General features: G+C 47.7%; 6 protein-coding genes and 1 long non-coding RNA gene across 7 annotated transcripts; 3 read left to right on the forward strand and 4 right to left on the reverse strand.

The window, feature by feature from the left end:
- Positions 1–49: 49 nt before the first annotated feature.
- LOC111074669 (nuclear factor related to kappa-B-binding protein) lies at positions 50–5,616 on the reverse strand. Its single transcript, XM_022367552.2, has 4 exons — positions 4,230–5,616; positions 1,657–4,159; positions 872–1,590; positions 50–810 (listed from the first exon to the last, which is right to left on the reverse strand). The coding sequence occupies exons 1-4, from the start codon at positions 5,382–5,384 to the stop codon at positions 280–282; spliced, it is 4,908 nt and encodes a 1,635-aa protein (XP_022223244.2). The 5' UTR covers positions 5,385–5,616; the 3' UTR covers positions 50–279.
- Positions 5,617–6,278: 662 nt separating this feature from the next.
- Positions 6,279–8,111, forward strand: LOC121404746 (transcriptional regulator ATRX homolog). Its single transcript, XM_041594950.1, has 3 exons — positions 6,279–6,529; positions 6,671–7,909; positions 8,011–8,111. The coding sequence occupies exons 1-3, from the start codon at positions 6,502–6,504 to the stop codon at positions 8,109–8,111; spliced, it is 1,368 nt and encodes a 455-aa protein (XP_041450884.1). The 5' UTR covers positions 6,279–6,501.
- LOC111074679 (transcriptional regulator ATRX homolog) lies at positions 7,521–12,213 on the forward strand. Its single transcript, XM_041594986.1, has 3 exons — positions 7,521–9,538; positions 9,610–10,473; positions 10,544–12,213. Exons 1-3 carry the CDS (start codon positions 8,305–8,307, stop codon positions 11,644–11,646), a joined length of 3,201 nt encoding a protein of 1,066 aa, XP_041450920.1. The 5' UTR covers positions 7,521–8,304; the 3' UTR covers positions 11,647–12,213.
- A 480-nt stretch (positions 12,214–12,693) lies between these two features.
- LOC111074814 (mediator of RNA polymerase II transcription subunit 28) lies at positions 12,694–13,622 on the reverse strand. Its single transcript, XM_022367774.2, has one exon. It carries the CDS (start codon positions 13,549–13,551, stop codon positions 12,994–12,996), a length of 558 nt encoding a protein of 185 aa, XP_022223466.1. The 5' UTR covers positions 13,552–13,622; the 3' UTR covers positions 12,694–12,993.
- A 264-nt stretch (positions 13,623–13,886) lies between these two features.
- LOC111074101 lies at positions 13,887–15,107 on the forward strand. Its single transcript, XM_022366746.2, has one exon. The coding sequence runs from the start codon at positions 13,888–13,890 to the stop codon at positions 15,055–15,057; it is 1,170 nt and encodes a 389-aa protein (XP_022222438.2). The 5' UTR covers position 13,887; the 3' UTR covers positions 15,058–15,107.
- Positions 15,016–17,271, reverse strand: LOC111074062 (vacuolar protein sorting-associated protein 33B). Its single transcript, XM_022366696.2, has 4 exons — positions 17,161–17,271; positions 17,010–17,110; positions 16,638–16,956; positions 15,016–16,588 (listed from the first exon to the last, which is right to left on the reverse strand). The coding sequence occupies exons 1-4, from the start codon at positions 17,215–17,217 to the stop codon at positions 15,125–15,127; spliced, it is 1,941 nt and encodes a 646-aa protein (XP_022222388.2). The 5' UTR covers positions 17,218–17,271; the 3' UTR covers positions 15,016–15,124.
- Positions 17,272–20,367: 3,096 nt separating this feature from the next.
- Positions 20,368–21,170, reverse strand: LOC121404792. The gene is made up of 2 exons (XR_005968221.1): positions 20,760–21,170; positions 20,368–20,674 (listed from the first exon to the last, which is right to left on the reverse strand). It is a non-coding gene; the product is annotated as an uncharacterized LOC121404792 (long non-coding RNA).
- Positions 21,171–25,516: the final 4,346 nt, after the last annotated feature.

Raw genomic sequence — 25,516 nt, forward strand, 5'->3', positions numbered from 1 at the left:
TTTTACAGATAGAAAATGAGCAGCAGTAAAAAAAAAATTTGGTTCATTTGATTCAGTTTGAGTTTTATTGGGGGTTTCTATGTGTGTGTGTGTGTATCAACTCGCGAGAGGACGCGCTAAGCATTAATTATTTGCAAAAACTGTTTGCCTAAATATTAAAATTATAAATTACACGATGTGTTAAGAGTAAATCAAAGAAAATATGTAACCCAAAGTGAAGGTAAACAATGTGATTAACAAGCCTCTGCCACTGGGACTGCACTCCTAATCCTCCTGCTGCTAATTACCATTCCCACTGGCCGCTGCCTTCAGCACTGTTCCCGGCACTAGTTTCTTAGCCTCTCCCCCGGCCGTCGTTGTCACAGTTATCTTGCCACCTGCAGCAGCAGCAGCTCCAGCGGCCGTCACCATGGGTATCACCTTCATGTTGGACAACGGCTTGAGGTTCATTCCCTGCAAACCCTGCGAGAAGAACAACTGTCCGCCATTGCCCTGTACAGCAAACATGAGATTATTGCCAGCCGTTGCGCCTCCAGTGACTGTTCCTGTGGCATTGCCGCTCACCGTGCTATTCGAAGTGCCTTGCTTGTTGGCCAACAAGACATTTTTGGCCAGACGCAGGGTCTGTGTGCCGCCAGCACCAATCAGCAGGGTCTTTGGTGCTGTTGCGATGCCACTGGACGCCACTGTGGTGAGGTGGTTGCTGTTGATGCTGTTGATGCTGCTGCCGCTGGTACTGGGCGCCAATCGCAACAATTGATTGCCCATGATCACGGTCTGTATGGGTGCGCCGCCCGAGCGTGCGGGAATCTGTCAGGGAAATGCATTAATAAAGGATTGAAGAGGGAGATTTCTTTGCTGGTTTGCTTACCGCTCCTTGAATCTTCACCGTCTGCCCGCCAATCACAATGCTCTGTGTCGTACGCACGGCATTTGTTCCCGCTGTTGTGGTGGTCGCTGTGGGTTGGGTGGTCACGACACTACCGCCTCCCAGCTGCTTGATTGCCTTGGCATGCAGCAGCAGTGGCTTACCCGGCAGCACTGTCGTCTTGCCAATGATCTTGGGCACCATTGTCGTTCCTCCTCCTGCACCCGTTGCACTCACAATGCGCGCCATCGTGGGCAGGTGCTTGGCCTGCACTTGAATGGGCTGCGTTGTTTGGCTTTGATTGGGCGTCAGCGTGATGACATTGCCCGCCGAGGAAGTTGCCAACTGAATGATGTTGCTGCCAGCCGTGAGCAGTTTGCCTCCAGTGTGCTGCTGCTGCTGCTGCTTTTGCAGCAGACTATCCAGCGTGATGATGTGACCACCCTGAGTGGCATTCGCTGCTCCTGCTGCTGTGCTTACGGGCGTGCTTGTGGTGCGTATCACACGCGTGGCATTTGTGGCGCTGACCACCGTTGTGACGCCACCTCCTCCGGCCGCTGCTTGCTTAAAATTCTGCAGCACAATCCTTTGCTGTGGCGACGACAGATTACCCTTGACAGCCGCCGTTCCACTGCCGCTGGCCGTTGTGGTGAGTATTTTGGGTGTTGTCTTGGCCAGTGCTTGGAAAACAATCTTTTTGTTCGACGAAATGGCTGTGTTACCTGTTGGGAAAGTATTAGAGTATTAGACACCACAAGTGGTGGGGAGGGCGGTTGATGGGCACTTACCCACTAATATCCTTTGCTGTGGCGTACTCTGCACTGGCGAGGCAATCTTTGCTGTGCCGCCCATTGCCTTCTGCTTCAGTTGCTGCTGCTGCAAAGTTGCAAAGGCCTGTGGGGACATCTTCACAATGGTTCCACCTGCTCCTGCTCCACCGACGGCACTCACGACTGAGCCACTGCTCGTGGCAATGGTTATGGGGGAAGCTGTGCTGGTTTCTATTGATTTATTTGATATAATAGAGACGGCGCCAATCTTTTGCTGCACCGGACGCACTGTCGATTGGGGCACTACACGGGGTCCCAGTATCTGCACTTGCGTGGGCTTTGTGTGTCCCGTGGCTGCCGCACCCGCAGGCAGCAATCGTATTATATTCTTGGGCATCTGCGGGCGTGGACTAATTGTCATAGCCTTGGGCTTGCCCACCACTTGCGGATGTTGCTGCTGCTGCTGTGGCGAGTGCTGCTGCTGCTGTTGGTCCAGGGATTTGATAAAGTTGGCCATTTTGCTGGTTGTCGGTGGCTTTTTGATCGTCAGCTTTTTGTTAATAGCAATCGTTGGGGATGATCCCCCTGGCGTGGTGGCCACATGTACCGTCTGCATGCCCGTGGGCGTCGATACCAGTATGGGTGTGGTATTCCTTTGTGGACTGATCTTCGATATAGCAAAATTGACCGTCTTTGGGCTACCCACAGCCATTGGGAGATGCACTGCACCCATGGGCACGGGCTTGAGCAGGGATTTCTGCATTTTTTGCAAGGAGTTGGGCGAGGAATTAGCAGTGTTGGGCGAGAGTGCATTTCCTACACCCTGTGGTGTTGCGTTGTTGTTGTTGTTGGCAGGTGGTATATTGTACTTGAGAGGCGGCACTGGGGGGCACTTGACAGGCAGCGGAGAGGTTTTCTTCACTTGCAGCAGAGTTCCAGGTGCCGCAGAGACAGGAGGATTACCCACAGAGGGCACCAATGCTGGCATATCATGCAAATCAGTGGAGCTATCGCCATCCTCCTTCTTTGGCTTCGCGAGCTGCTTCCTTTGCTGCTGTTTCTGCTTCACCAGCGACAGATTATGCTTGTGCATCCGCTCGAACTCCTCCTCGCTGCGATTGCGATGCAAGTATATCCAGATCTTGCGCTTGGCATCGTACTTCACGCACGGATCGATGCCGCCATGCATGCGATCCAGTGCTCCACTGACAATCGTCTGCAGCACATTCTCCGCCGCCTGATGATTGACATACTGCGAGCACTTCAGCAGCTCTGAGATTTCCGAACGAGTGCCCTCGCCATTCGGTAGCCGGGCGGTGGCATCGCGCACCAGCGTCAGAATGGTCACAAACGGCGGTCGATCGTCCACCATTACGGCATGTCCGCGAGCCTTGTTCAGCGCCAAACTCTGGGTGTAGATGCCCTTGACGGGACCCACCACACTCTCGTAGCCATTCAGGCGATAGGTGAACGGCTGATGGGGATGCTCGAAGCGTAGCCTCTCCTGCCGCTGGAACTCCAGCATGTCCGCCTGGCTGGCGGTGCGCACCGTCCAGGTGGTGGGGCAACGTGGCGGCGGTGTCGGCGTCAGCGTTGGTGTGGCATCCGCGGGCATGGTCGTCGCAATAAACATGGCACCCGGGCAGGGATTCAGATGCACCGTCGTCGCTGTGGGTTGTTGCTCCTCCTTTTGGGTCTTCAGCCAGTACTGGCAGAGGGTGCACAATCGTGCATCGGAGTCCCTGCCAGCGCCAATCCACTGGTAGATATTCAGCATGGTTTTGTGCTCTATGTAGGGCACATATTCCGCCGGCAGTGGGCCAAAATCAGCAGCCAGAAAGTTGACTGCGGACTGCAGTAGCAGCGACCAATCGGGCTGCTGCATGCGCAACACATCGCCCGTGGGTATGGCCGCATCGGAATGTTTCTCCCGCCAGTTGGCCAACAATAGCTGCAGCTCTCCGTAGGTCAGACGATGCTGCGGCGTGGAAACAAACAAATCTCGCAGCAGAGAGAAGTAGCAGGCAGGGCGAGGCGATGCCGCTGGTCGAACCACTTCCGCCCCTCTGTTGGGGGGACTGCCAACAATGTGGACAGCCGCCTTTAGGGCAGGATTGGTTGGGGAATTGGTTTTAAGATTGGAAATTGTGGTTGAGGTTGAGCCGGGCGTAGGCACACTTATCGGTTCCAGCTTGGGTATCAATGCGGGCACATGAGCAACAGCAGCAGCAGCAGCAGCTGCCACAATTTTTTGTGGCATTTTCTTTGGCATTGGCTCCTTGGAAACATGATCCTGCTGATGATGCTGCTTCTGCTGCTGCTGCTGTGGTTCTTCTTTGAGGAAAGTATCCTCCTCGGGCTCATTTTTGATCACACCAATGGGCACCAGAGCGGGTGGATCGGGATTGAGGCGGGCCAGCAATGCCTTTGGCTTGCGTCCGGGCTTGAAGCTGCCCACAAACTGTGCCCGCGTGCAGATATCCCTCAAGCGCACCTCCGATGTATCGAATTCTGGACTTTCCTGTAAAGAGAGAAAAGTTGGGAAAAACATAACAAGTGTCCCCCCCATCCTTCGGTTTAGCAATGCTTACTGGTTGCTCCACTTTCCGTCGCTTGTAGTCGCGCAGATACTTTTTGAAATTCTTATCATTCAACTGCGGTATCCGGCCAGCCTGCATGGTGCGCAGGATATGCTCATCATCCACACCGGGGCGACGCTTGAAGAAGGTATTGTAAATGCTTTTCTTGTCCGCCGCATTCGAGGATCGCACGGTGGTCGTCTCCAGCTTGGGCTCCGCCGCTTCCATTTTGGGCAGACGCTGCATTAGATCCGCGCACTCCTCGTCCTCCTCCTCGGCACTGATCTCGCCCGTTGGAACCTTCAGCTCTTGCATGACCTCCAGTAGCTCCTGGACATACCGCTTCTTGGCCCGTTGAGAGCACAACTTGTTGTCCATCGCGAGCGCCGGGGGCTTACGCTTGCGCGGGCGTGGCATCGTCGACTTGGAGGCAGAGGCAGCAGGCGCCTCATCCGGCGGCGACGAGGTGTACGCCAGCTTGAGCATGTGCTCGCGGGAGAGGAAGAGCTCCTTGGCCAATTGGCTGAGACGTTCGGCCTGCTGGAAGCGGAATTCACGGCGACTAGAGTGCTGGATGCTGCGGCGCAGCTTAAGGACATCCGGCCGGAGGTTGCCGTCCTCCAACTGCCGCTGCAACTGCAGCAGCGGCGACTGGCCAAAGCGCTGAAGGCCACCGTTGAACAGCTGAACGAGCGTGCGCTGCTGCTCGGCCCCCGCCTGCTGTGCAGACACCAGGCCCGTGAAGTCGGGCAGCTGGGACTGCAGCCGCGCCTGGACATGCTGCGGCAGCAGTTGCCATGTCTCCATCGAGAAGAACTCGTGAAAGATGGTGGAATTCTCGCACAGACCCCGCGGCAGGCGAAAGGTGTCGCGTTTACTTAGCTGCGCCAGTTCCAGTTCATCCGATTGGCATGTGGTGGTATCGTCCTCCGTCTCGGATTCCGTGAGTGCATCCTGCTCGGACATATCCTCGTCCTCGACATCGACATCATCCTCCGGCAGCGAACCGGGTGCGGAGGAACTGGAACTACTGCTGCTCCGATTGCTGCTGGCGCCCGAGCTGCTGCTGCTGCCGTCGCTCATTTGTCCAATGTCATCCTCCTCCTCCTCTTCGGAGTCCAGGCTGGGCCTCAGCATGCTGCTGTTTATGTTTATGTTATTGCTCATTTTTGTGGCAATTTTTGTGTCCAACAGCGTTTTTTCTCTTGTTACGTGGGCAGAGCACCCAATTTTCTTTCTCTACACTAAGTTATAATTCTTGTCTCTTACGCCGCTGCCTGCTGCTGCTGCTGCCTCGTTATATCAAACATATTAGCTGGTTGGTTGTTTTCTTCTTTTTTTATTGCTTCGCAGCATGTCGATTTCGCCCATTTTTAAATGAGTTGGCAGCTCGGGCCCAAACATTAGGGATGAGTCGATATGATGGCTGAAAAATACAGTTGCGATGAAATCGAAATTTAAATTGTTGACTGGGGTTGTTTTAATAGTATATGGAACATGTCGTTTTAATAGATATAGCTATGTTTGTGGAACAGGGATTATAGCAATTGGCCAGTTGGTCGTTAATTACCGTCTATTGATTGCTATGGGCGACCTGGAAAGAGCCGATAGTTGAAAGAATTGAAGAAAAGCAGCGGCATCTGTTGTGGGTTTCGAGAGGCTGGAACAGGGATGCGTGTGAATAAATGTAACAAAATGTATACTGTATACTTTGCCATATATGTGTATATTTAACTTATAAACTACTTTGTAATCCCTGCAAACATTTTACTTTTAAATTAATTAATGATTAAAAATGTCGTAGAGACGCTGCTTCTAAAAACATCGAGTTTGCGAAAAATCATCGATAACATCGATGTTTTTTCCGCTCAGCCCTACTGTGTATACCAAAATTGTGTCGGCGGCTTTTCGCCCTCGGCTTGCAACAATTTTCCTATTTATTTGCAATTTTCGTGTTGCAGAGGTTCACAATTGTACAATGTTTAAACAAAGCCTGCTAGCACACAACTGGTCAAAATGAAAGACCACTGACAGGAATAAAAGGTAAATACGAATGCGAAAAGAGAGCGAAGCGAGTAGGCCGCTGTTTTAATTTAGTGTCAAAAGTTACAGATAAATAATAAATGTGTGTCGTGTAGTGCGCTGTGTATAATCAGATTTGAAAAGTTCAGAAGGCGAGTCAGAGGCATAAATAAAGGCCCCACAGACGCCACAAAAAGAGGCAGAGCAGACAAACTCTCGGATTGCAAAAAAAAAAAAAAAGGAAAGAGGAGAGACAAAAAAAATGTGCAAGAAGAAGCAAAGAGAAGAAGGTGAAGAAGAAGCAGAAACAGAACGCGAACAACGCGCGGCAAATGCTTGCAAAAATTTAGAGAAAAAAAGAATAGTTTTTTTTGTTTGCCTGTAGACAAAAGAGTGAAGTTAACCGCAATCTAAATCGCATTTTCTTGCAGATCTATTGAACATAGTGGCGGCACAAACCCTCCGGTTATCTATGGGAAAGGAAAAGACCGACGCTTGTGAGACAAATGCCGCAACATCGCTGACAGCAGCAACCAAACACCAAGAAGTCACGGACGCCTCCTCCGACTGTGCAAGCAACCAAATCAAAGGAACAGAAACTATTAAGCAATCTAAAAATGATGTTGCGTCGGAGTCCACCACAGCCACCAAGGCAGTCAGCAGCAGCACCAGCGACAAAGAGACCACAAATGATTCTTCCAGTGGAACAGCAGCAGCAGCAGCAGCAGTAGTCGAAGCATCTGTAAAAGTTGAGGCCATCGAAGCCGAAGTGGCCGAAAAGAAAACGTGTAAAATTCGCATTGTGCCTCTAGAGAAACTACTGCCACAGCAATCGCAAACGAAAGAGCAACCAAAAGAGCTACCAAAAGTCTTGCCGCAGCGCAAGTCACGCAATAACACCTCGATTATTGAATTGAGCGACAGCGACGAGACCGAAGACGAAGCGGCCGTTGTGGTGAATCCTTTGCGCAGGAAAGCAAAGGCCACCACCAGCGGCAGTGCCACCATCACTGTCTTGTCCTCCTCCTCGGAAGATAGCAGACCCTTTCAGCGATCGAAGATCAAGATCGAGGCCAAGAAGCGGCCAAGGAATATTGTCAATTTGTTCCAGTCATCCGCCGAGGATAGCGACAGTAAGGCCTTGTGGGTCCGCCAAAAGGTTATCAACGGCAAAGGGAAGCCTGCCAAGAAGAACCTACGCATCGCTTCGTCCCCCGAAGAGAGTGACAGTCAGGCAGCAGACACGGGCACACGCACGCGCACAAAGACGTCTCTAAAGAGGAGAAGAAGCCGATCTCCCAACGCAGCTGGTGGCCAGGTTTTGAAGGCGGCCGTCAACGGCACGAAAGAGCAAAAGGCTCCGAAGAAGACTGCAAGCATCACCTCCCCTGCAGATCGTGTGCTCCTTCAGATTGCAAGCGATTCTTCCCAGGATAGCAACGCCACAAGAAAGCACAAGTCGCCAGACGTCTCGAGATCTGCAGATAGCGACGATAGCGTCGCCACAAAGCAGAAGAAGACTAACCAGAAGAACGCATCAAAGAAAAAGTCATCCAAGAAGACTGGAAGTGGCTTCTCCTCTGTAGATCGCTGGCTCCTTCAGCTGGAAAGCGACTTTTCTGAGGATAACAACGCCCCAGAGAAGGAGAAGACTACCAAGAAGATCGCCAGTGAATCCGCCAGTTCCTCAGAGGAAGGCCAGAAGCGGCAGACGCGCAGAAAGGCCATCAACGGCAGAGATAAGAATATCAAGAACACGAGGCTATCCAAGGAGAAGCAGCCAACGAAGCCGGCTGCCACTTCAGGGGCAGTGGCCCAGCTGCAACAACAGCCTCGACTGAAGAGTTGCTTGGTGCGTCTGAAGCGGATTAAAGGGACAAAGTCAGAGCCGAGCAACAAGGAACCGAAGTCAAAGCCAGAGGCAAAGTCAAAGCCAGAGGAAGAGCCCAAGCCAGAGGCAAAGTCAAAGCCAGAGGCAGAGCCCAAGCCACAGGCAAAATCAAAGCCACAGGCAGAGCCGGAACCAGAGCCAGAGCCAAGCACTTCAAAGAAACGTCAACACAGCATGAGCACAGATTCTGAAGAGGCTGCCACAACCTCGGGCACGGCAGCAGCCAAACGGCAACGTCGCCCCACCAAGAAAAGTGTGGAGAGCGATCCGGATTCTGACTATGAGGCAGCCGAGGCGCCCGAGCCGGCTGATACCGATGAGGAGGAGGAGGAGGAGTATCAGGTAAAATCCGAAGAAGATGACGAAGCGGCGGTGGAGGAGGAGGACGCTGCCCAGACAAGCGGCAGCGAGGTGATACCACAGCGCAAGCGACGCGGTGGCGTCAAAAAGCGAGACACCGACTCCGACAAGGCGTCCTCCGACTTTGAGCCGCACGAGAAGTCCAAAAAGAAACGCAAACGCATCCAAAAGAACTCGAGCGGCGACAGCGATGCGGATGGGGATGATGAGAAGCAGAAGAACAAGCGGAAGACCATACGGAAGATCATTAAAAGCAAGGATCTGGATATGACCACCAAGGAGGCGGCCAAAGAGGAGGATGATCGTCGCCGTCGCATCGAGGAGCGTCAGCGGGTGTACAATCGCATCTTTGACAAATCGGAGAGCATCGAAATCTCTGAGCTGGTGCTGGACTTTGATGAGGACTCCAAGAAGGCACTGCTGCAGGTGGACAAGGGTCTGCTCAAGAAGCTGAAGCCCCATCAGGTGGCGGGCGTTAAATTCATGTGGGATGCCTGCTTTGAAACGCTCAAGGATAGCGAAGAGAAGCCCGGCTCTGGCTGTATACTGGCCCACTGCATGGGCCTGGGCAAGACGCTGCAGGTGGTGGCCCTCAGTCACACACTCCTCATGAACACCAGGCGTACAAATGTGGAGCGTGTCCTGGTGATAACGCCCCTCAGCACGGTGAACAATTGGGCGCGCGAGTTCCTCTATTGGATGAAGTTTGCCAATCGCAAGGACATCGAAGTGTACGACATCTCCCGCTACAAGGACAAGCCCACACGCATCTTCAAGCTAACCGAATGGTTCAAGGACGGCGGTGTATGCATTCTCGGCTACGATATGTATCGCATTTTGGCCAACGAAAAGGCCCGAGGACTGCGCAAGAAACAACGCGAACAGCTGCAACAGGCACTGGTCGATCCGGGGCCCGATTTGGTCGTCTGCGATGAGGGGCATTTGCTGAAGAACGAGAAGACATCGATCAGCAAGGCGGTGACAAGAATGCGCACCAAACGGCGGATTGTGCTCACCGGAACTCCGCTACAAAATAATCTCAGAGAATGTAAGTGAAGGCGCGAAACTCTGCTCGCTGGGTTGCATATTTCATCCTGTTTTTCCGTTTCTCACCACTAGATTACTGCATGATTCAGTTTGTGAAACCAAGCCTGCTTGGCACCTACAAGGAGTACATGAATCGCTTTGTAAATCCGATCAGCAATGGCCAGTACACGGACTCCACGGAGCGTGATCTACGCCTGATGAAGCATCGTTCGCACATACTCCACAAGCTGCTGGAGGGTTGCATTCAGCGCAGGGATTATTCGGTTTTGGCGCCGTACTTGCCACCGAAACACGAGTATGTGATCTATACGACACTGTCGGAGCTGCAGCAGACATTGTATGGCTACTATATGACCACATATCGGGAACAAAATAGCTCCGATATCTGTGGCAAGGGTGCACGCTTGTTCCAGGACTTCCAAGACCTGCGACGCATCTGGACGCATCCCATGAATCTGCGTGTGAACAGTGACAATGTAATTGCCAAGCGTTTGCTCAGCAACGATGATTCCGACATTGAGGGCTTCATTTGCGATGAAACCGAAGAGGATGAAGCCGCCACCAATTCCTCCGACAGCTGTGAGTCCTTCAAATCGGATGCCAGCATGTCCGGTGCACGGAAGAGCACCAAAAAGCACAAGACCCGCAATAGAACGGCGGCTGGCGCCGATTCGGATTCCGATTTGGAGATGCTGCCCTCGGGCCCGCTGGTGCAAAAGGATGACCCCTCCGAGTGGTGGAAGCCATTTGTGGAGGAGCGCGAGCTAAACAACGTGAATCATTCCCCCAAGCTGTTGATACTGCTGCGTCTTCTGCAGCAGTGCGAGGCAATTGGCGATAAGTTGTTGGTCTTTTCGCAGTCACTGCAATCGCTGGATGTCATCGAGCATTTCCTATCGCTGGTGGATTGCAACACAAAGAACTATGAGTTTGAGGGTGAGTATCTCTGCGGTAGCAGTCAGCATAAACAGCTCTCTAGCATCCTTCTCCTGTCTTCCTGCTCCAGGGGACGTTGGCGACTTCAAGGGCTGTTGGACCAATGGCAAGGATTACTTCCGACTCGATGGCTCCTGCAGCGTTGAGCAGCGCGAGGCCATGTGCAAGACCTTCAACAATGTGACCAATCTACGCGCCCGACTCTTTCTCATTTCGACGCGTGCCGGCGGCTTGGGCATCAATCTGGTGGCCGCCAATCGGGTGGTGATCTTTGATGTCTCGTGGAATCCCTCGCACGACACCCAGAGCATCTTTCGGGTGTATCGTTTCGGGCAGGTGAAGCCCTGCTACATCTATCGCCTCATAGCCATGGGCACCATGGAGCAGAAGGTGTACGAGCGGCAGGTGGCAAAGCAGGCGACCGCCAAGCGTGTAATTGACGAGCAGCAAATCTCCAGGCACTACAATCAAACCGATTTGACGGAGCTCTATTCCTACGAACTGAAGCCAACGGCAGAGCGAGAGATGCCCTTGCTGCCCAAGGATCGTCTGTTTGCCGAGCTGCTAACGGAGCACGACAAACTGATATTTAAATATCACGAGCACGACTCGCTGCTGGAGCAGGAGGAGCACGAAAATCTCACAGAGGAGGAGCGCAAGTCCGCGTGGGCCGAATACGAGGCAGAGAAAACACGCACCGTGCAGGCCTCCCAATACATGAGCTACGATCGCAATGCCTTTGGCAATCAGGTGATGGGACAATTTGGCAATGCCTCCGGCAGCGTTACCTCCAACAAGATCTTTGGCTTCCGTTCGGACATTCTGCTGCAGTTGCTCAACATGAAAATATCCAAAGATCATCCAGAGCTCACACAGAATCAGGTCATTCAATTGGTGCCGACATATCTGCAGCAGCTGTACAATGAGATGAACAACGGGGATCCCACCATGTACAAGGATCTGTTGAGTCTGCATGGCAATATTATACACCCGAGTGGCATGTATATGAATCCATTGCTCTATGCCAATCAGCATCCATCGGCGGCTGGCTATAATCAGGGTACAGGTGTGGGTGCGCCACCTGCTGGTGCTGGTGTGGCTGGAGTTGGTGCACCGCCAGTTGTGCCCGCTGCGCCAGGTTTCGAGCCGGACAAGGTATACGAAATTGATTAGGGATACCCACACACAGACACACTCTATGGACAGAGAAGGATAACCACTACTTGCTCGGCCCCACCCCACTCCACAGAGAGAGAAGGAAATATTCCACTACCCTTTCCACATAAGAGAAAACACCCAAACCCAAGCCCAAAACCCATAAATGGGTTGAAATTTCTATTATAATTTTAGTTAATTTCATGTGTGTTTTTTGTTTGTTTGTCGATCCTCACACATTCGTGGGATCTAATCTAATCTAATCCAATAACCAACTTAAATTTCTCTCTCTCTCGCGCGCGCAGTCTAGTTTAAGGGTTCTAAACTGTCCGACGAATTCAGCTGTAGACTTACAATTATATTAGATACAAGGATACACACATAAATCAAAGGCGTTTTTCAGTTATAATATTAAATATAAAGAAACAAACAAATAACAACAAAATACTATTATAGATCGCATAGCTATTATGATTATAATACGGGATGGATAGGAGCCACCCTCTCCCTCCTCCACCTCACACAAGAACATTATTTAAACACGCAACAAAATGATAAAGAATAAATGGCACAGATATTATACATACAACAAAAATATAATTCATATTTAATGGAGGTTTATTTATTTGGGGTATGGGAATGGTAATGATTGGAGCGGCTCTTGTGTGTTCTTTTGGGGTACTTTTGAGGCTTAAATAGGAAGCCGAACATAGCTGGATTATAAGTGGCAGATCTACAAATATTTAATGGTTTAAAGCAGAAATGGGGCTGTAAGAAGTAAGTAAGATCTGGATAATAGGCAATAGATATAGGATGCTGCACAAAGGAAGGGGTAGATGGGATTTCTGAGTTACTTATAATGGAAGATAACGGCTCATAGAGGAATAACTTTTCATGATTATGCAGATTCAGGGCACTGACTGTGGGGTTATGTAGATCGTTTCGCTAATTCAAAGCAGTTGTTGGCGCTTTGAAAGTTGTCCAACGTTTGGATAAGGAAATGCATACGTTGAGGTGTATTAGAAAGATGTTATCTTTTATTTAGAAATTTCCCAGGAATTCCCCATCTAACAGCGCGTTTTATCTATGTTTCCATGTCCCCAACAGTCTTCCCGTTGTAAAGATAAACATTCGCTTGCAGCCGCTTTTTGTGTGCAAAATGCAACCAGAAACCTTGGCCTGGATCAGTTTACAATGCTTATAAAAGCTGCTTACTACAGTAGTCAGTATTTACAGCGAGTACACGAGTATGACCAACATTTTCTATGTTTTAATAGCTATACAAACATATTCGTGTGTTTTGTTGTGTTTATTGAACTATTAAAATTACAAACTAAAACCCCAATTTTGCCCCTTCCATTCCTCTCACTTGGGTGGCAGCTTGCCCATCATGCGCAGCTGCTGCATTTGCTGTGCCTGCAGCATATGCTGTTGTCCCGGTGGCATGGGACCGACTGGTGGCATGCCCGGCATCAGACCAGGACGTGGTGGCACACCACCCATGGGCTGTTGCATGCCAGATGGAACGCCCTGCAGCATGCCCGGGTTGATGGGCGGCGTGGGACGATTGTGGACGCCCTGTTGGATGTCGGAGAGGCAGGCCTTCCATTCTTCCAGGCGATTGTAGTGCTTCTGCAGGAGCGCCTCCTTGCGTTGGATCTCAATGCTGAGATCCTGGTTCTCGTCCTTGATCAGCATATAGGGTTTGAGGGTGGACACGAGGAAGCGTTTCTGCAGGAAGAATGCCTCCATTTGGCGGGCCACATCGATGAAGCGATTTGTTGTCTTCTGGACTTCCAGTTCGATTTCCTCTTTGTTGGTCCCAGAGTTCGGCTCCTGCTTGGTTAGGGATAGCAGGCAGGACTGAAAGGCCTCCTCGAACTCGTCCATCAGGTTTCCACTGCCAGGATCGTTTTGGGCCATGATTAAAGCTGATTTTAATGCGTATTTTTTACGTATTTTGCCGGTAGAGGTGTCAAACCAAAGAGGGCACTATCGATAGTACCGATATGTTGCTGCTAGCCTCTACTATCGATGGTTTTGAGACTATCTTGATAGTATCGAGCTACAGTCGTTGCGCTTTTGATATATTTGGATTGGCTGCTATAAAATACGTATACAAATTTTGTAATGCATCTAATTTTTACAATGGACATGTTCCTATAAGGTTTCAATGGTTTCTTAATTATTATTTGACCCGTAAATATACCTAAATAATGGAGCTGCCAACTTGGAATTGCCCAGCTAGGGATGGGAGCTATGCCAATAGTTCGATATATTCGAGCAGAACCACTGGCTGCTTGCGGCTGTTTATATAAACAAAACAAATTAACATTTAAAATGGCTGCTCGGATGGTGCAACGCTGTCTGCACACAGCGCAGAACTGTCTAAGAGCTCGCGTACCGCGTCGTGCCAATCCCGGACTTGGCTATCAGCTGCAACAGCTGCAGGAACACGAACGGCCAACAGCGACGCCCGAAGCCAGCGAGGATTATGGCGATCTGGAGTCGGATTTCATGGACGTGCAGAAGACCCATCGACAGCATGAGGTGCAACAGCAGGCGCAGCGCGATCGTGTGCGTCAGTTTATGATCAAACACAAGTACTTTCGGGATGTCAAGCTCCCCAATTTGCTGCTCCATGCGGAAAAGGAGCAAATGCGTCTGCTGCACGAACAGCGGCCGGATGAGTGGAGCATCGAACGTTTGGCCGAGAGTTTTCCCGCCACCCCGGAGATTGTCCAGAAGGTATTGCGCGCCAAGTGGCGGCCGAGGAATGTGCCCAGGATACGCGCCCACGACGAGAGTGTCATGCAGAACTGGCAACAGCTGCGGCAGGGTAAATGTGATGTGGCCATACCCTCGGCGTTTCTGCAGCACTTGGAGAAGTTTTCGGAGCGACGACAGCAGGACTTGAAGCAACTAAAGCCCGAGGAGTGGCCCACGAAACCGGCACTTCCTGTGCCACGGGGAACTGAGTTCCGGCAGCTGCTGGGTAATGGAAAACAGACCAAAGAGAGCCCTAATCTTCCACAGCTGCCATCAGGCTATGCTCCGCCACCCGCAGCAGCAGAAGATGAAACTTATTTGCTGGACAAAGTGCGCAATAAGCGAAAGATGCGTCTGCAGGAGCTCAAGCAGCTGCAGCTTGTGCCCGCCGTGTCAGAGGCAGCGCCCCAAACGCCGCCAAGCAATCCCAGCGGCACGGGTTTCCTCTCCAGCTACGTGCAAAAGTTCGAGAGCAGCGAAATAGTGATCAGTGTGGCGGATCAGCGACGCTACGAGATGACCAAAGTCAAGGATCGCATTGTAATACCACGAAAACTGCATCGTCCGGGTGCCACCTACCGCGTGGAGGATGCCTACTACGATGACGATGGAGAGCTGCTGTATCGCGTGCCCGGCATGAAGGGCGGACATGGTGTCTGACTTTTTATTACAAAATTCCCGTATAAATTGTATATAAAATGAAGAGAGAGATTTCCGTTTACTAAATTCAGTTGCTGAAGGCAGCGGCGATTAGATCACTGCCAGCCATTAGAGAGTCGGAGGCCACTGTGATGTTGGCACCCGTCAATTTGGATATGAAATCACAGGCAGCTATCTCCGCATAGTTGGCCCCGCCAACCACAAAGACAAAGAGATTACGTAGTCGCAGGGGGAACACATCCACCGCATCCATACCACCTCCTCCTGGTGGTGTTGCCTTCTGCTGTGCAGCATAGGCCTTGGGCGTCGTCGGCGTCTGTCTGCTGCTATCTAAATGAAGTTGCATGCCCTCGACCATGGCCAGTTTGGCGGACAACTCTTCAGCATTGTTGGCGCGCAGCAGAATGGAGCAAAGCTGTGCCACCAGCGGTATGTAGGTGCCATTGAACACAAAACTGGGGCAGGACTGCACGCCCTGTTGGCCCTTTGAGGTAGCAGCACCATCCGCACCATCGCCGCAGGACGTAAGCAGCTTCAAGCGGTTGGCATTGGCCTGGAACTCTGTTTGCTGGAACTTGGGCAGTGGGAGATTGGCCAGCAGCTTTGTGGGCGCCTTCTTGTCGGGCAACAGCTGAGGCAGCAACGCCGCTTGAGCGAGCTGCTGGAACACACCCAACTCCCGATGGCCAAACATGTTGCAGTAGTTCCTGGCAAACAGTTGCAGCTCCTCGGGTGCCACGCCCGCACAGTGATGGAGCAGGCACAGCAGTCGCAGGGTATTGTAACGCTGGCCATCTGTTGTCAGCAGCTCATCAATCTCTCCCAGGAGTCTCTTCCTCGACACATTATTCAGAATATCCTCCTCCAGGGTCTGAAGTCTACGAAAGTTTCCCAACATTTGGATAACAATTTCACTGGCATTCAAATGCCGCAAGACTTTGGCTTTCAGTTCCGTGAGTTTTGGCAGCTTTCGGGCCACATAGTCGTGCATCTCCTCCAGCTGCATGTCGTTCAACTTCTGCAGCTCCAAGCCCAAGGCCTTGACCTGCGCGCGTATCCAACTGCTGGCCTGCGCAAAGTGCTTGTAACGATTGTCGCCATAGATCTCATCGGAGGCAGAGTTCAGACGCACAGAGATGGGTTTACCGGCGTTCGTCGTCCCCTTGGGCTGCCTGCTCTGCAGCAGCTCCACGCGCTGACTGCTGATCTTGTTCTTGGAGTTATCAACGACAATTTCCCCTGCCCGTTGCTGGAATACCTCCAGCAGCAGACCCGCATAGATGGCGGGCGTGAGCAGACTCGAGGGATAGTCCTTGTCCCGATCGATGATCAGCCAGCCGCCATAATCGGGTGGGTTTGTGGTATTCGGTGGCTTGCCCAGGGCCTGTAGCATTTGCAGCAACTGCGCTGAGTGTGAGCCAAAGCTGAGTATAACCGCAGGTGGGCCACAGATCATTTGGAGCAGCCGCAGGCTCTGAGCCACGGCAGGCAAGGGCGAATTATCGCACTGCAGGTACAGGCACTCGTATAACTAGGGAAAAGAAGACTTTAGAGCGGACTTTAGAAGCTGAATCCCTTACATTTGGCAACTCCAGGCTGAGAACACCCTGGTCAAAGTAAATGAAATCCCAATTGTAGTGATGCAGCTGCACCAGACCCCACAGGCCCGCCTGCTCGAGCAGCGTCTGGTAATACGTATAGCAGCTGGGCACACAGATGATGTGGTACATCTTCAGGGATATGTCGGGCGTCTCCACCGTGGCCAGCGGTTGCAGCTGGCGCAGCAAAGTCTGGTATGTGCCCAACACGCTGCGAATCATATAAATATGCACCTCATCCGCAGAGCGTGGCACAATCTGTTTGGCATCATGCTTATAGATCCTCTGTATGCCCTTTAATCTGCAGGTAAACGCAAGGGTTAAACTACATTTAAGGAAGTGATCGCCACCCACTTTAACCAGGAGGCAGTGCAGACATGTTCCAGCGGTTTAATCAGAGCGGGCTCCAGAATCAGCTCCTTTTTGCCGGGTATCGAACACAGTATAGCTTGCAGCTGCAAATACACCAATTAGACATTATGTATTTGAGTGTTGTTAGCATTACCTTTTCCTGTGCCACCAGTTGGAATCCCTGCAGCTTCTTTTCCAGCGTTAATTCCATATTCTGGGCATCTGGGAACAGGCCAAAGCATAAAAACGTAAATTTTGACTAAGTGTGACGTCGTTTTGTGGCGTTGCCAGACTCGTGCAATTCGTAGTTGCTGCGGGCTGCCATACCATGATATTTTGTGATATGAAATTCGTCAATTTTGATATTCAGTTTAATATTACTAGATAGTTGGCCCTCTCAGCCGTAAACAAATAATTTTATCCGATAGATACATAAATTTTGTTCAGGATTGGCTAGTTTTTAGAACTCTTTTTCATTGGATTGTTTACATATTAAGGTTGAAACAAAAACGGCCAAAGCATAAAACGTAAATGTTGACTAAATGTGAGTCAATGTTGCTGGTCAACCAAGTTCCTTCTATGCGTATGTACTTTTGTATACCTTATTTCTTTTAATTGGTGTTAAATGTTATGTTCCAAGCTCCATTAAAACATTATTTATGATTTTATCCTAGACATGTTTTTTACCTATAAATGCACATGTTTGTGTTTTAGATATACATTTATCCTGGTTCTGATAGCTATTTTTGGAACCCGTGAGCTGCAAAATTTCGTTAACATCTTTCAAAACCGAGACTGAATAGTTTCTGCATTAATTGGAGCTTGAAATTACAAACAATATCTCAAGTCCATAATATCCATTTTCCCAAGGTATGCAGATTGTTGCTCATTCCGTGCCAAAGTTGCACAACAATGCTGCTAATCCATTTCCACATGTTGCTGAATTTTTTCCCATACAAATCAAATGTTCTTAATGTTCTTTTGTTCTTAATCGTACAAAAATATCGATACTATTCGCTCTCAAATCGTGTTGACGAAGCCGAAAGCAGAGGCAAAGGCTAGCCTAAAAGAGAACCGCGCGCCCGTCGCAACATCAGCTTTTCAAAACAAAACGAAAAAATATTTTATGAACCGCTTCGTCAATGCCTCAACCCGCGTCGAGTCGAGCTAAAGAACACACCAAGAAAATATGAAGTCTTACGACGGGAATAGGTCCAGGGCCGGATTAGCAGTTGCCTAGGGCCCTCCTAGAAATAACAGAAAAATGTTGTTGAAAAAACAAAACTCCAAAAAATGAATAAAAAATATAATAGCCACTGATAAAAATACAAATTAATAAAGCAAACATTAAATTTATAAGTTTTTATTTCAAATGAAAGAAGAAGGAACTGGCGTGAAAAAATGGAGGGCCCCAGATTGATGGTTGCCCAGGGCCCGGTTGAGGGTTGATCCGGCCCTGAATAGGTCGCTACATCACATCAGCCCTCAAAACAAAACGAACAACCAATTCAAGCGGACAACAATTGTAGAGCCCACACACAAGCACAGTATGTGTGAATACATGGCACACACACATTTACGTAACCTGGAAACGAAACTCAAAACGGTTTCGGAAAATAAGAATTGATACAAAATTTTGTCGTGTCTGTTTACACACATACATTTGCAATTCTCAGCTTGCTTTCGCTTCCCGACATGAGTCATACATGCCGAACGGCCCAGCTCCCGACCCGAATGGCCTGGCTCCCGACCCGAGTGTCTCAGCCTCACAGAGCCGAAGCGCTGGGAGCCGGGACAGAACACTCAGCTTGCGCCCCTTTCGATGTATGAACTGGCACATCTATATACTGTATGGTTAGTGACTAACCCCAGCTCTATTTAAACAATTGAACAGCTTGATTTAAATCTAGGAAAATATTACTGTTTGTAAATTGTTCTTGCTTCGATATCCTATAATCTTTAATATACCTATTATATTTAAATTTAATAGATTTTCGGAAGCGGCAACGCCGCATATATTCTGAAAAGTACCTTAAAAACGGAATTAAAATATATAATGATAAACCGTAATATATATATATAATATATATATATATATATTATACCGTAGGTTTATATTAAAGATTACAGGGTATAGAAACCTCTTAAACATTTCGAAACTCATGCTAGTAACGCAAAAATGAGCTTGAGAGCGTAAAAACGCTCGGTCATGTCATGGAAAGGTATGGTTAACAGCCAAAAACGTCCTAGGGAAATTACAAGGCTCGTACGAACTTCACCCCGCAGAGTTTGATCAACAATATGCTATAAACTCCATGGTATGCTAAGCAAAATAGGTAGATTTTGCCTTGCATGCGCTCAAACATTTTGAGCCGCCTCACCTGTTGGCCATACCCCTATTTTTCGACAGCAATTTCCCAGGGAAATTTTATAAGCGACGGCAGCGACGCCAGCAGCGACGCTCTGGACATGTCGAGACTTGTTCAGTACATTTTTTCGGCCCCACGAATTCGAACGCCAATGTGAACGCCCTGCCTTTTCTTGTGCCGAGCGGGAATTTCGTGTTTTTGCGTGTTTCGGAACCGTGTTTACCGCGCCTTGTTCGTATATAGATGTTTTAACTAAACACAATATATTACTCCACCGCTTAAACAAATAGCCGTGCTGGGCAGCAGGGGCCAAAGTGCAATCGAGGAACCACAGTCTATTTCATACAGTGTCAGCCCGCGAAATTAATAGGCGCCGTTATCTTGTGGAAATATTTTGCTTCTACATAACAGCCCAAAGGCCAGCGATTCCATTCCTCCCGCTCTCTCGCACAAGAAAGAATAAATGTTTATAGAGAAATAAAGTATATAAATGAATATATATCAATGTCCAGCTGAAACTAGAGGAAATTGAAAAGTGTGTTTATACTTATGTGGCCGCAAGTGTAGTCCCGTTCTCTCTCTCTGTCTCTCTGTTTCTGTGCGTGTGCGTGTTCGCGGGTGTTTGTGTGTGAGTGAGCTGGCAAGCATGTGTTTGTGATTTTATGTTGTTGTTTGCTGCTTTTGCTTTCGCATAAAATCCAAAGACAACAAAGAAGTAAAGCAAAACATAAATGAAATTTTTGGAAAACCAAACTGAATGCCGCAACGACGCCGTCGCCGCTCTCTTTACAGTTACAAGGTAAGAGGATGAGTAATTTGTTTAAAACAACAACAGCAAAAACTGAATTTTTTTGTGCTTGAAAAATTGTTGCACAAATATTTTTGCGTATTGCGGTCGGGTCGTCGTCGTTGCTAGGAAAATGCTTCAAATTGTTGAGCTAATGATAAAAATACTTGAATGAGAGCTGAGGCCTGCCTGCTCTGTGTCGTCGTTGTTGTTGTTGCTGTTACTGCCGCTTGTTGCATGCCTCATCCAACGCCGACGACGCCAGTTGCCGTTTCCCTTTTTGTTTTCATATTCGCCGTTGCCGTCGCTCAACCTGTCGCCCAGTGCACGTTTTCCTTTTTCTCGCTTGCACTGGCGCTCTTTTCTCTACTCCCTTCCTTTCTCTCTCGCTGCCATCCATCTCCTCTGTCTGTCAGTCATTATCTCTTTCGCTGCGTTTTGGCATTGTGGCTTAGTGTTGTTTTTGCTTTTGCATTTGCATTTGCTGTTGCAGTGCTAACATTTGGATGCCCCTGGTAGACGAGTGGTATGATGTGTTATTAGCAGAGAAGGCAGCACTATTGGATCTATGATACAAATTGCCTTTCCAAGTCTTACCATAATTGTTCTCAATCTTATCATAACTTCCCAATCGCTCCTTCTTTTAGGGGGTATCCAAACTTCGATCCTCTGATGGTCAGCCTTCCCGTTCTTGTTTTCTTATAGTCGCTGGCTGCTGATGCTGTTGTCTCCTTCTGTCTGCCGTTTTTTGTTTCGGTTTCTTTGCATTTATTTGTTATACCGGTTTGGATCATCATCAGTGTCTCCCTGTCTCTCTTCCTCTGAGGCTGCAGGTAGTTGTGCACATCGTTTACTTTGAGATTTTCCTTTTGCTTTTGCGCTTCTGTGCGTTTGCTCTTCTTCACATTTTGATCGTCTTCTATGTTTCTTCGTTTTGTCTTCCCTAATTATGTTTTATTTGTCTTCTGGGGGACCCCGAACCCGGCTGCTCATCATAAAATCTGATGAAGATTCTGTTCGCATTAAAAGTTAATTTTCGTTGGACAGCATATTTATTGTTTCTTCTTTTTGTTTGTTTTCTTGTTAAAAATAATTTGCATTTAAATTTAAGGACTGTTTTATATTTTTGTTTTCGCATAAAAGGCTGTTCAACTTTTATTAATGGGGTTTACACTGAGATTGTTGGGGGGTTTCGTCGGGACTTGGGATTTTTAGAAAGCTTTTAAGAAGTAAATGCAACGATCAATGATTAATTAATCTAACATTGCACCACCTGACACACTAGTCACTAGTAAACAAAGAAGAGAGGAATATACACAGATTATATTGAATGAATCATAAAGAAAGGTGCCTGAACAAATCGTAACTTTAGAGTCCGTCATTACAAACAAAGAAAATGAGCAAATAGAGAATGATTCTAAACAATACCAATTATATCGAGGAAGAAATAAGGTATATTTACGCCACTTACAATGTTTCTAACTCGAAAAACTTTCCTCAGACTGCATTCTATTGCTTTTGAGCTGCCAATGATTCTCTAAACATCGATTAGTACCTGATATGGATAACAAATCGACACGCATTACCAATAATTGCAATGGCCAAGAAACGCCTAATGATGAAATTAATCTTGTTGCTTATCGACCGACTCATTTTCACACACAAACACCATCACTTTCCACTTTGCTGACTTCCTCATGGCCAGACACCGACTCGACTGTATGTTCAATTCGATAACAATAACAAAACCAAGCAAATCGAAATAATTCATTTTGCATTTAGATAAATAAACAATTGCTTGCTCCCAAGGCGATAAACTTTAAAGAAACCCCAGCAAGCGAGCGAGACAGAGCGAGAGAGAGAGAAAAAAACAAATTCTTCAACAAAAAATCTGCACTAATTAAAACCAGCAACAAATTACACATCGAAATGGAAAGTGGAAAAGGAACAGAACGACAGGAAACAGCATCGAAAAAAAAACAGGCAATGAAAATTAACAGAACTACAGGAATTTTGCGTAAACACACACGGGTTTTGATTTTTGCAAGCTTTTACTGTTTCTTTTGTGGGGATGTACCCTGTATATTTCATAGAGTTCAAAGGGTATATGGGATAGGATAGAGACAGAAGGTCGAATGCTTCTCTTTGTCAGCTCCTTTTCTTTCAATATTATTTTAATCTGAGAAAACATTAAGTAATTCCAAGTACTGGGTATCTTTCAGTCACAATATCAACATCAATTCTTTTCGTTTTTGTTCTTTTTGGAGGCGTGTGAATTTTCTTCGATTTGATGTCTGTTTTAGCTTCTTTTCTTTGCCCATATCGGGGCGTGACTGCACAATGAGCACACACAACGCACAGACATATAGACACACATACATCAGTGTACCCCCCAATTAGTATTGTTGTTTGCAATCCACTATTGGCATATGGCAAATAAAACTTCGAGTATTTCCAAATATAAGGTCGCTTGCTCTCTATTAGCTTTTCGGTTTTGCGTTTCCTTGCCCACCCCCCGTTCTGTTCCATCTGTTTCTGTCTTTTCATTTCTGTGTGTGATCTACTGTTTAGAATGGGTTTCTTCTCTTCCAATTATATTTGGCGCTTTATTTGTCTTATCGCCTTTTTCGCACACACTTATTCTGGCATCTATTTTTGGAGCTGCCTTTCCTTTCCGCTTTGGTGTATTTCGTATTTCTGTTTCTCATCATCATCATCATCATCATCCATCGCCCACACGTTTTGTGGGGGGGAATTATTGCATTTGTTGCGGTTTATTCCGTAAAAGTTTTTCTCGTTCCTTTGTGCGTAATTACGTGAATGAGTTCTCACACAAATTTTGCAGCATTTATTGCGCATTTCGATGCCCGATGCCCTCTCTTCACTCTCTCTCTCTCTCTCTGTTTTCTATGATTTGTTGCTAAGGAATACGTGATTGGGATACACATAGAGACGGTTCGATTCAGGTTTTTGGATGATGAATCACTAAACAGGGCAGAATATAAAAGAGGGTAACATATGAAGGGTTTCTGGGACCCATTACAAATGTTAATAAATCTACAAATTTAGGAAGATGTACTATGAAAAATTGTGTGTATTTTACGCGTTTTTAAATCAATTTATTTTTTGCAATTTGCAATCACACAAATCATGATCGTTTGTCCATCACTCTCAAGTGAAGGGTGTTTCTTGACTCACTTTTAGGGGTGGTGATTCACGGCTCCAAATACAAAAAAAATAAACAAAAAATCCCCAGAATATATACGTAAACGAAAGACCCAGTTTCCTCAGCATTCTTCAATCTTCATCATCTTTGCATTTGGGGGGAAACAATAAAAAAATGCGACAGGCTGAGGGAGAGAGTGAGACTTCTGGGGATAGGTAAAGCCACATGTGATGCAGAATAGGAAAAGAGGGAGGATGTACGCAGAGGATGGAGTAGGAATAGAGCAGGGCTCGGCACGGCCCTATCCCATGGGTGCGGGACAAGGCGCTGCTGCTGCGCTGCCGGTACACCGACAGTATAAAAAAGCAGCGGCGCTTCGTATGGCTTCGGCAATGCGACTTCGGCACTTGTTGTCTCGTTTTCACACCAGATACAGAACGAAAATGGCATCAGTTGCTGATCAGCCGTCATCAATGTGAGACCACGCTACGCAACTACTGAAATATACACTGAGACAAAAAATGTTCGATGGGAATTGGGAAAACAAATTTTTCTTTGTCCAAAATATGGATGGCGATGCGCAATGCACAATTTGCGATTATGTTGCGTACCGCTGTAATTTATATGTCATTGAAAGACATTACAATTTAAACCATATTGATTATAACTTAATAAGGGGGATTGATCATGTCCAAAAAGTTTTGGAATTGCAGGCCAAATATTTTCTATTATTTGTAGCGGAAGATAATGACAGCCTAGCTTTATTTTATTATTTTGCTTTAAACTTTTGTTTTCCTTGAAAGTTTCAACACGAAATAATTGCAGCAGCAACCACAAATAGATTCGTGCAGTGTAAAGCAAGAAACCGGTTTCGGCGTAGGCATCTTCGTGTTTTAGCTACGCACACAAGCGCACTTCACTGTATGGGTGCCGAGCCCTGGAATAGAGGATGATGAGGATGGTTATGGTATGCTATGCTATCCCATGGTAGATGACTGCGCGCATTGCCTGACTGACGTACGGCGGCCCCCACTCTTGGGGGCAACATGTGTGTTGTGTTCTGTTGTAGAATAGAATGTCGGTGCCTCAAGCACAGTATTTTTTGGCGCGTGTCCAAGAATAAAACAAAAGCAAAGCGCGAAAGGTATTTCACATGCGAAAAACCGTAAATTTATATTTTTATAAAACCAAAAAAATAGATTTTACCAAAAAACTCCTAAGAAAAAAACCCAGAGAGATAAAAACTGTGAATATTAAAAAAAAAATTTATTTTCTTGTAGGACTTTTTTTAAAAAAGTAAAAATCTTTCGCAAACAAAATTCCAAAAGAAAGGCTACAGAAAAGCAAAAAACAAAACATAAATGCTCCCCAATTGAAACGAAATAAATGCCAAATCTGCACCATATCCGTTGAAATTTTCAGATTGCTAGACAAAAGAAAATTTTCTGCTGAGTCAAAAGTGCAGGCAGAATAAAAGAAGCGTTTCGTTCATTCGTTCGTTCGTTCGTTCGTTCGTGGGATGAAGAAAAATCTCTCTTTTCGAGCGCTTTCCCAAGAGCTAACTTAACTAGTTCTCGTTGTTTTTCGCGTTTGTTTTCCATTTTCTTTGCTGTGTTTTTGGGGCCAGCGACATTGCGGAGCGGCGAAGTTTAAACTGAAACGAATAAACAATGGATGGGGGCAAGCGCTTTTCCGCTTTTCCGGCGGCTGCTGCTCAGCTATGCCTGGCACGTTTGCCGTCCGCTCAAATTGCCACGAAAGGTGAGAAATTTGGAGGCAAACGAAACACAACCCACAACTTGAGATTGGCTTCAGTCTCTCTCAGAAACACACAAGAAAAACCCAATTTTTTTTGCCCGCTTCTTTCGTTTCATTTTGGCCGGGGGGGGGGGGTGTCGTCATATTCCGGCGTAGGAAAACTGAAACTGAGATGTGAAAGCCGCGTGTGGAAGAGCCAGCGATTGGTGGTTGGGGGTGGGGGCTGGTTTCTTAATGAATTGGCCATGTCGAAAACAAGTTATCTTAATGGCTGACTGACTAACGACTGATGACTGATTTGCATAGCATTTTCCACCTCTGAATTTTCAATTAAATTGGCAAATTTTTTAACCTTGGATGCCGAGTATTTAAAGATATGAAATAAACTCTAAAAAAATATCCCCATCAAGAAAAAAACACAAGTAAAATA

The sequence above is a fragment of the Drosophila obscura genome, unplaced genomic scaffold, assembly GCF_018151105.1.
Source record: "Drosophila obscura isolate BZ-5 IFL unplaced genomic scaffold, ASM1815110v1 contig_4, whole genome shotgun sequence".
NCBI lineage: Eukaryota > Metazoa > Arthropoda > Insecta > Diptera > Drosophilidae > Drosophila > Drosophila obscura.

Coding starts and splice junctions, on each gene's coding strand:
- LOC111074669 (XM_022367552.2), bottom strand. CDS start 5,384: ATGAGCAATAACATAAACATAAACAGCAGCATGCTGAGGCCCAGCCTG. Junction 4,160..4,229: donor GACGGAAAGTGGAGCAACCA/GTAAGCATTGCT, acceptor CTCTCTTTACAG/GAAAGTCCAGAATTCGATAC. Junction 811..871: donor CGGTGAAGATTCAAGGAGCG/GTAAGCAAACCA, acceptor TTTCCCTGACAG/ATTCCCGCACGCTCGGGCGG.
- LOC121404746 (XM_041594950.1), top strand. CDS start 6,502: ATGTGCAAGAAGAAGCAAAGAGAAGAAG. Junction 6,530..6,670: donor GAAGAAGCAAAGAGAAGAAG/GTGAAGAAGAAG, acceptor ATTTTCTTGCAG/ATCTATTGAACATAGTGGCG. Junction 7,910..8,010: donor GACTACCAAGAAGATCGCCA/GTGAATCCGCCA, acceptor AGGCTATCCAAG/GAGAAGCAGCCAACGAAGCC.
- LOC111074679 (XM_041594986.1), top strand. CDS start 8,305: ATGAGCACAGATTCTGAAGAGGCTGCCACAACCTCGGGCACGGCAGCA. Junction 9,539..9,609: donor ACAAAATAATCTCAGAGAAT/GTAAGTGAAGGC, acceptor TCTCACCACTAG/ATTACTGCATGATTCAGTTT. Junction 10,474..10,543: donor AAAGAACTATGAGTTTGAGG/GTGAGTATCTCT, acceptor TTCCTGCTCCAG/GGGACGTTGGCGACTTCAAG.
- LOC111074814 (XM_022367774.2), bottom strand. CDS start 13,551: ATGGCCCAAAACGATCCTGGCAGTGGAAACCTGATGGACGAGTTCGAG.
- LOC111074101 (XM_022366746.2), top strand. CDS start 13,888: ATGCCAATAGTTCGATATATTCGAGCAGAACCACTGGCTGCTTGCGGC.
- LOC111074062 (XM_022366696.2), bottom strand. CDS start 17,217: ATGGAATTAACGCTGGAAAAGAAGCTGCAGGGATTCCAACTGGTGGCA. Junction 17,111..17,160: donor AACTGGTGGCACAGGAAAAG/GTAATGCTAACA, acceptor GTGTATTTGCAG/CTGCAAGCTATACTGTGTTC. Junction 16,957..17,009: donor TGCACTGCCTCCTGGTTAAA/GTGGGTGGCGAT, acceptor GTTTACCTGCAG/ATTAAAGGGCATACAGAGGA.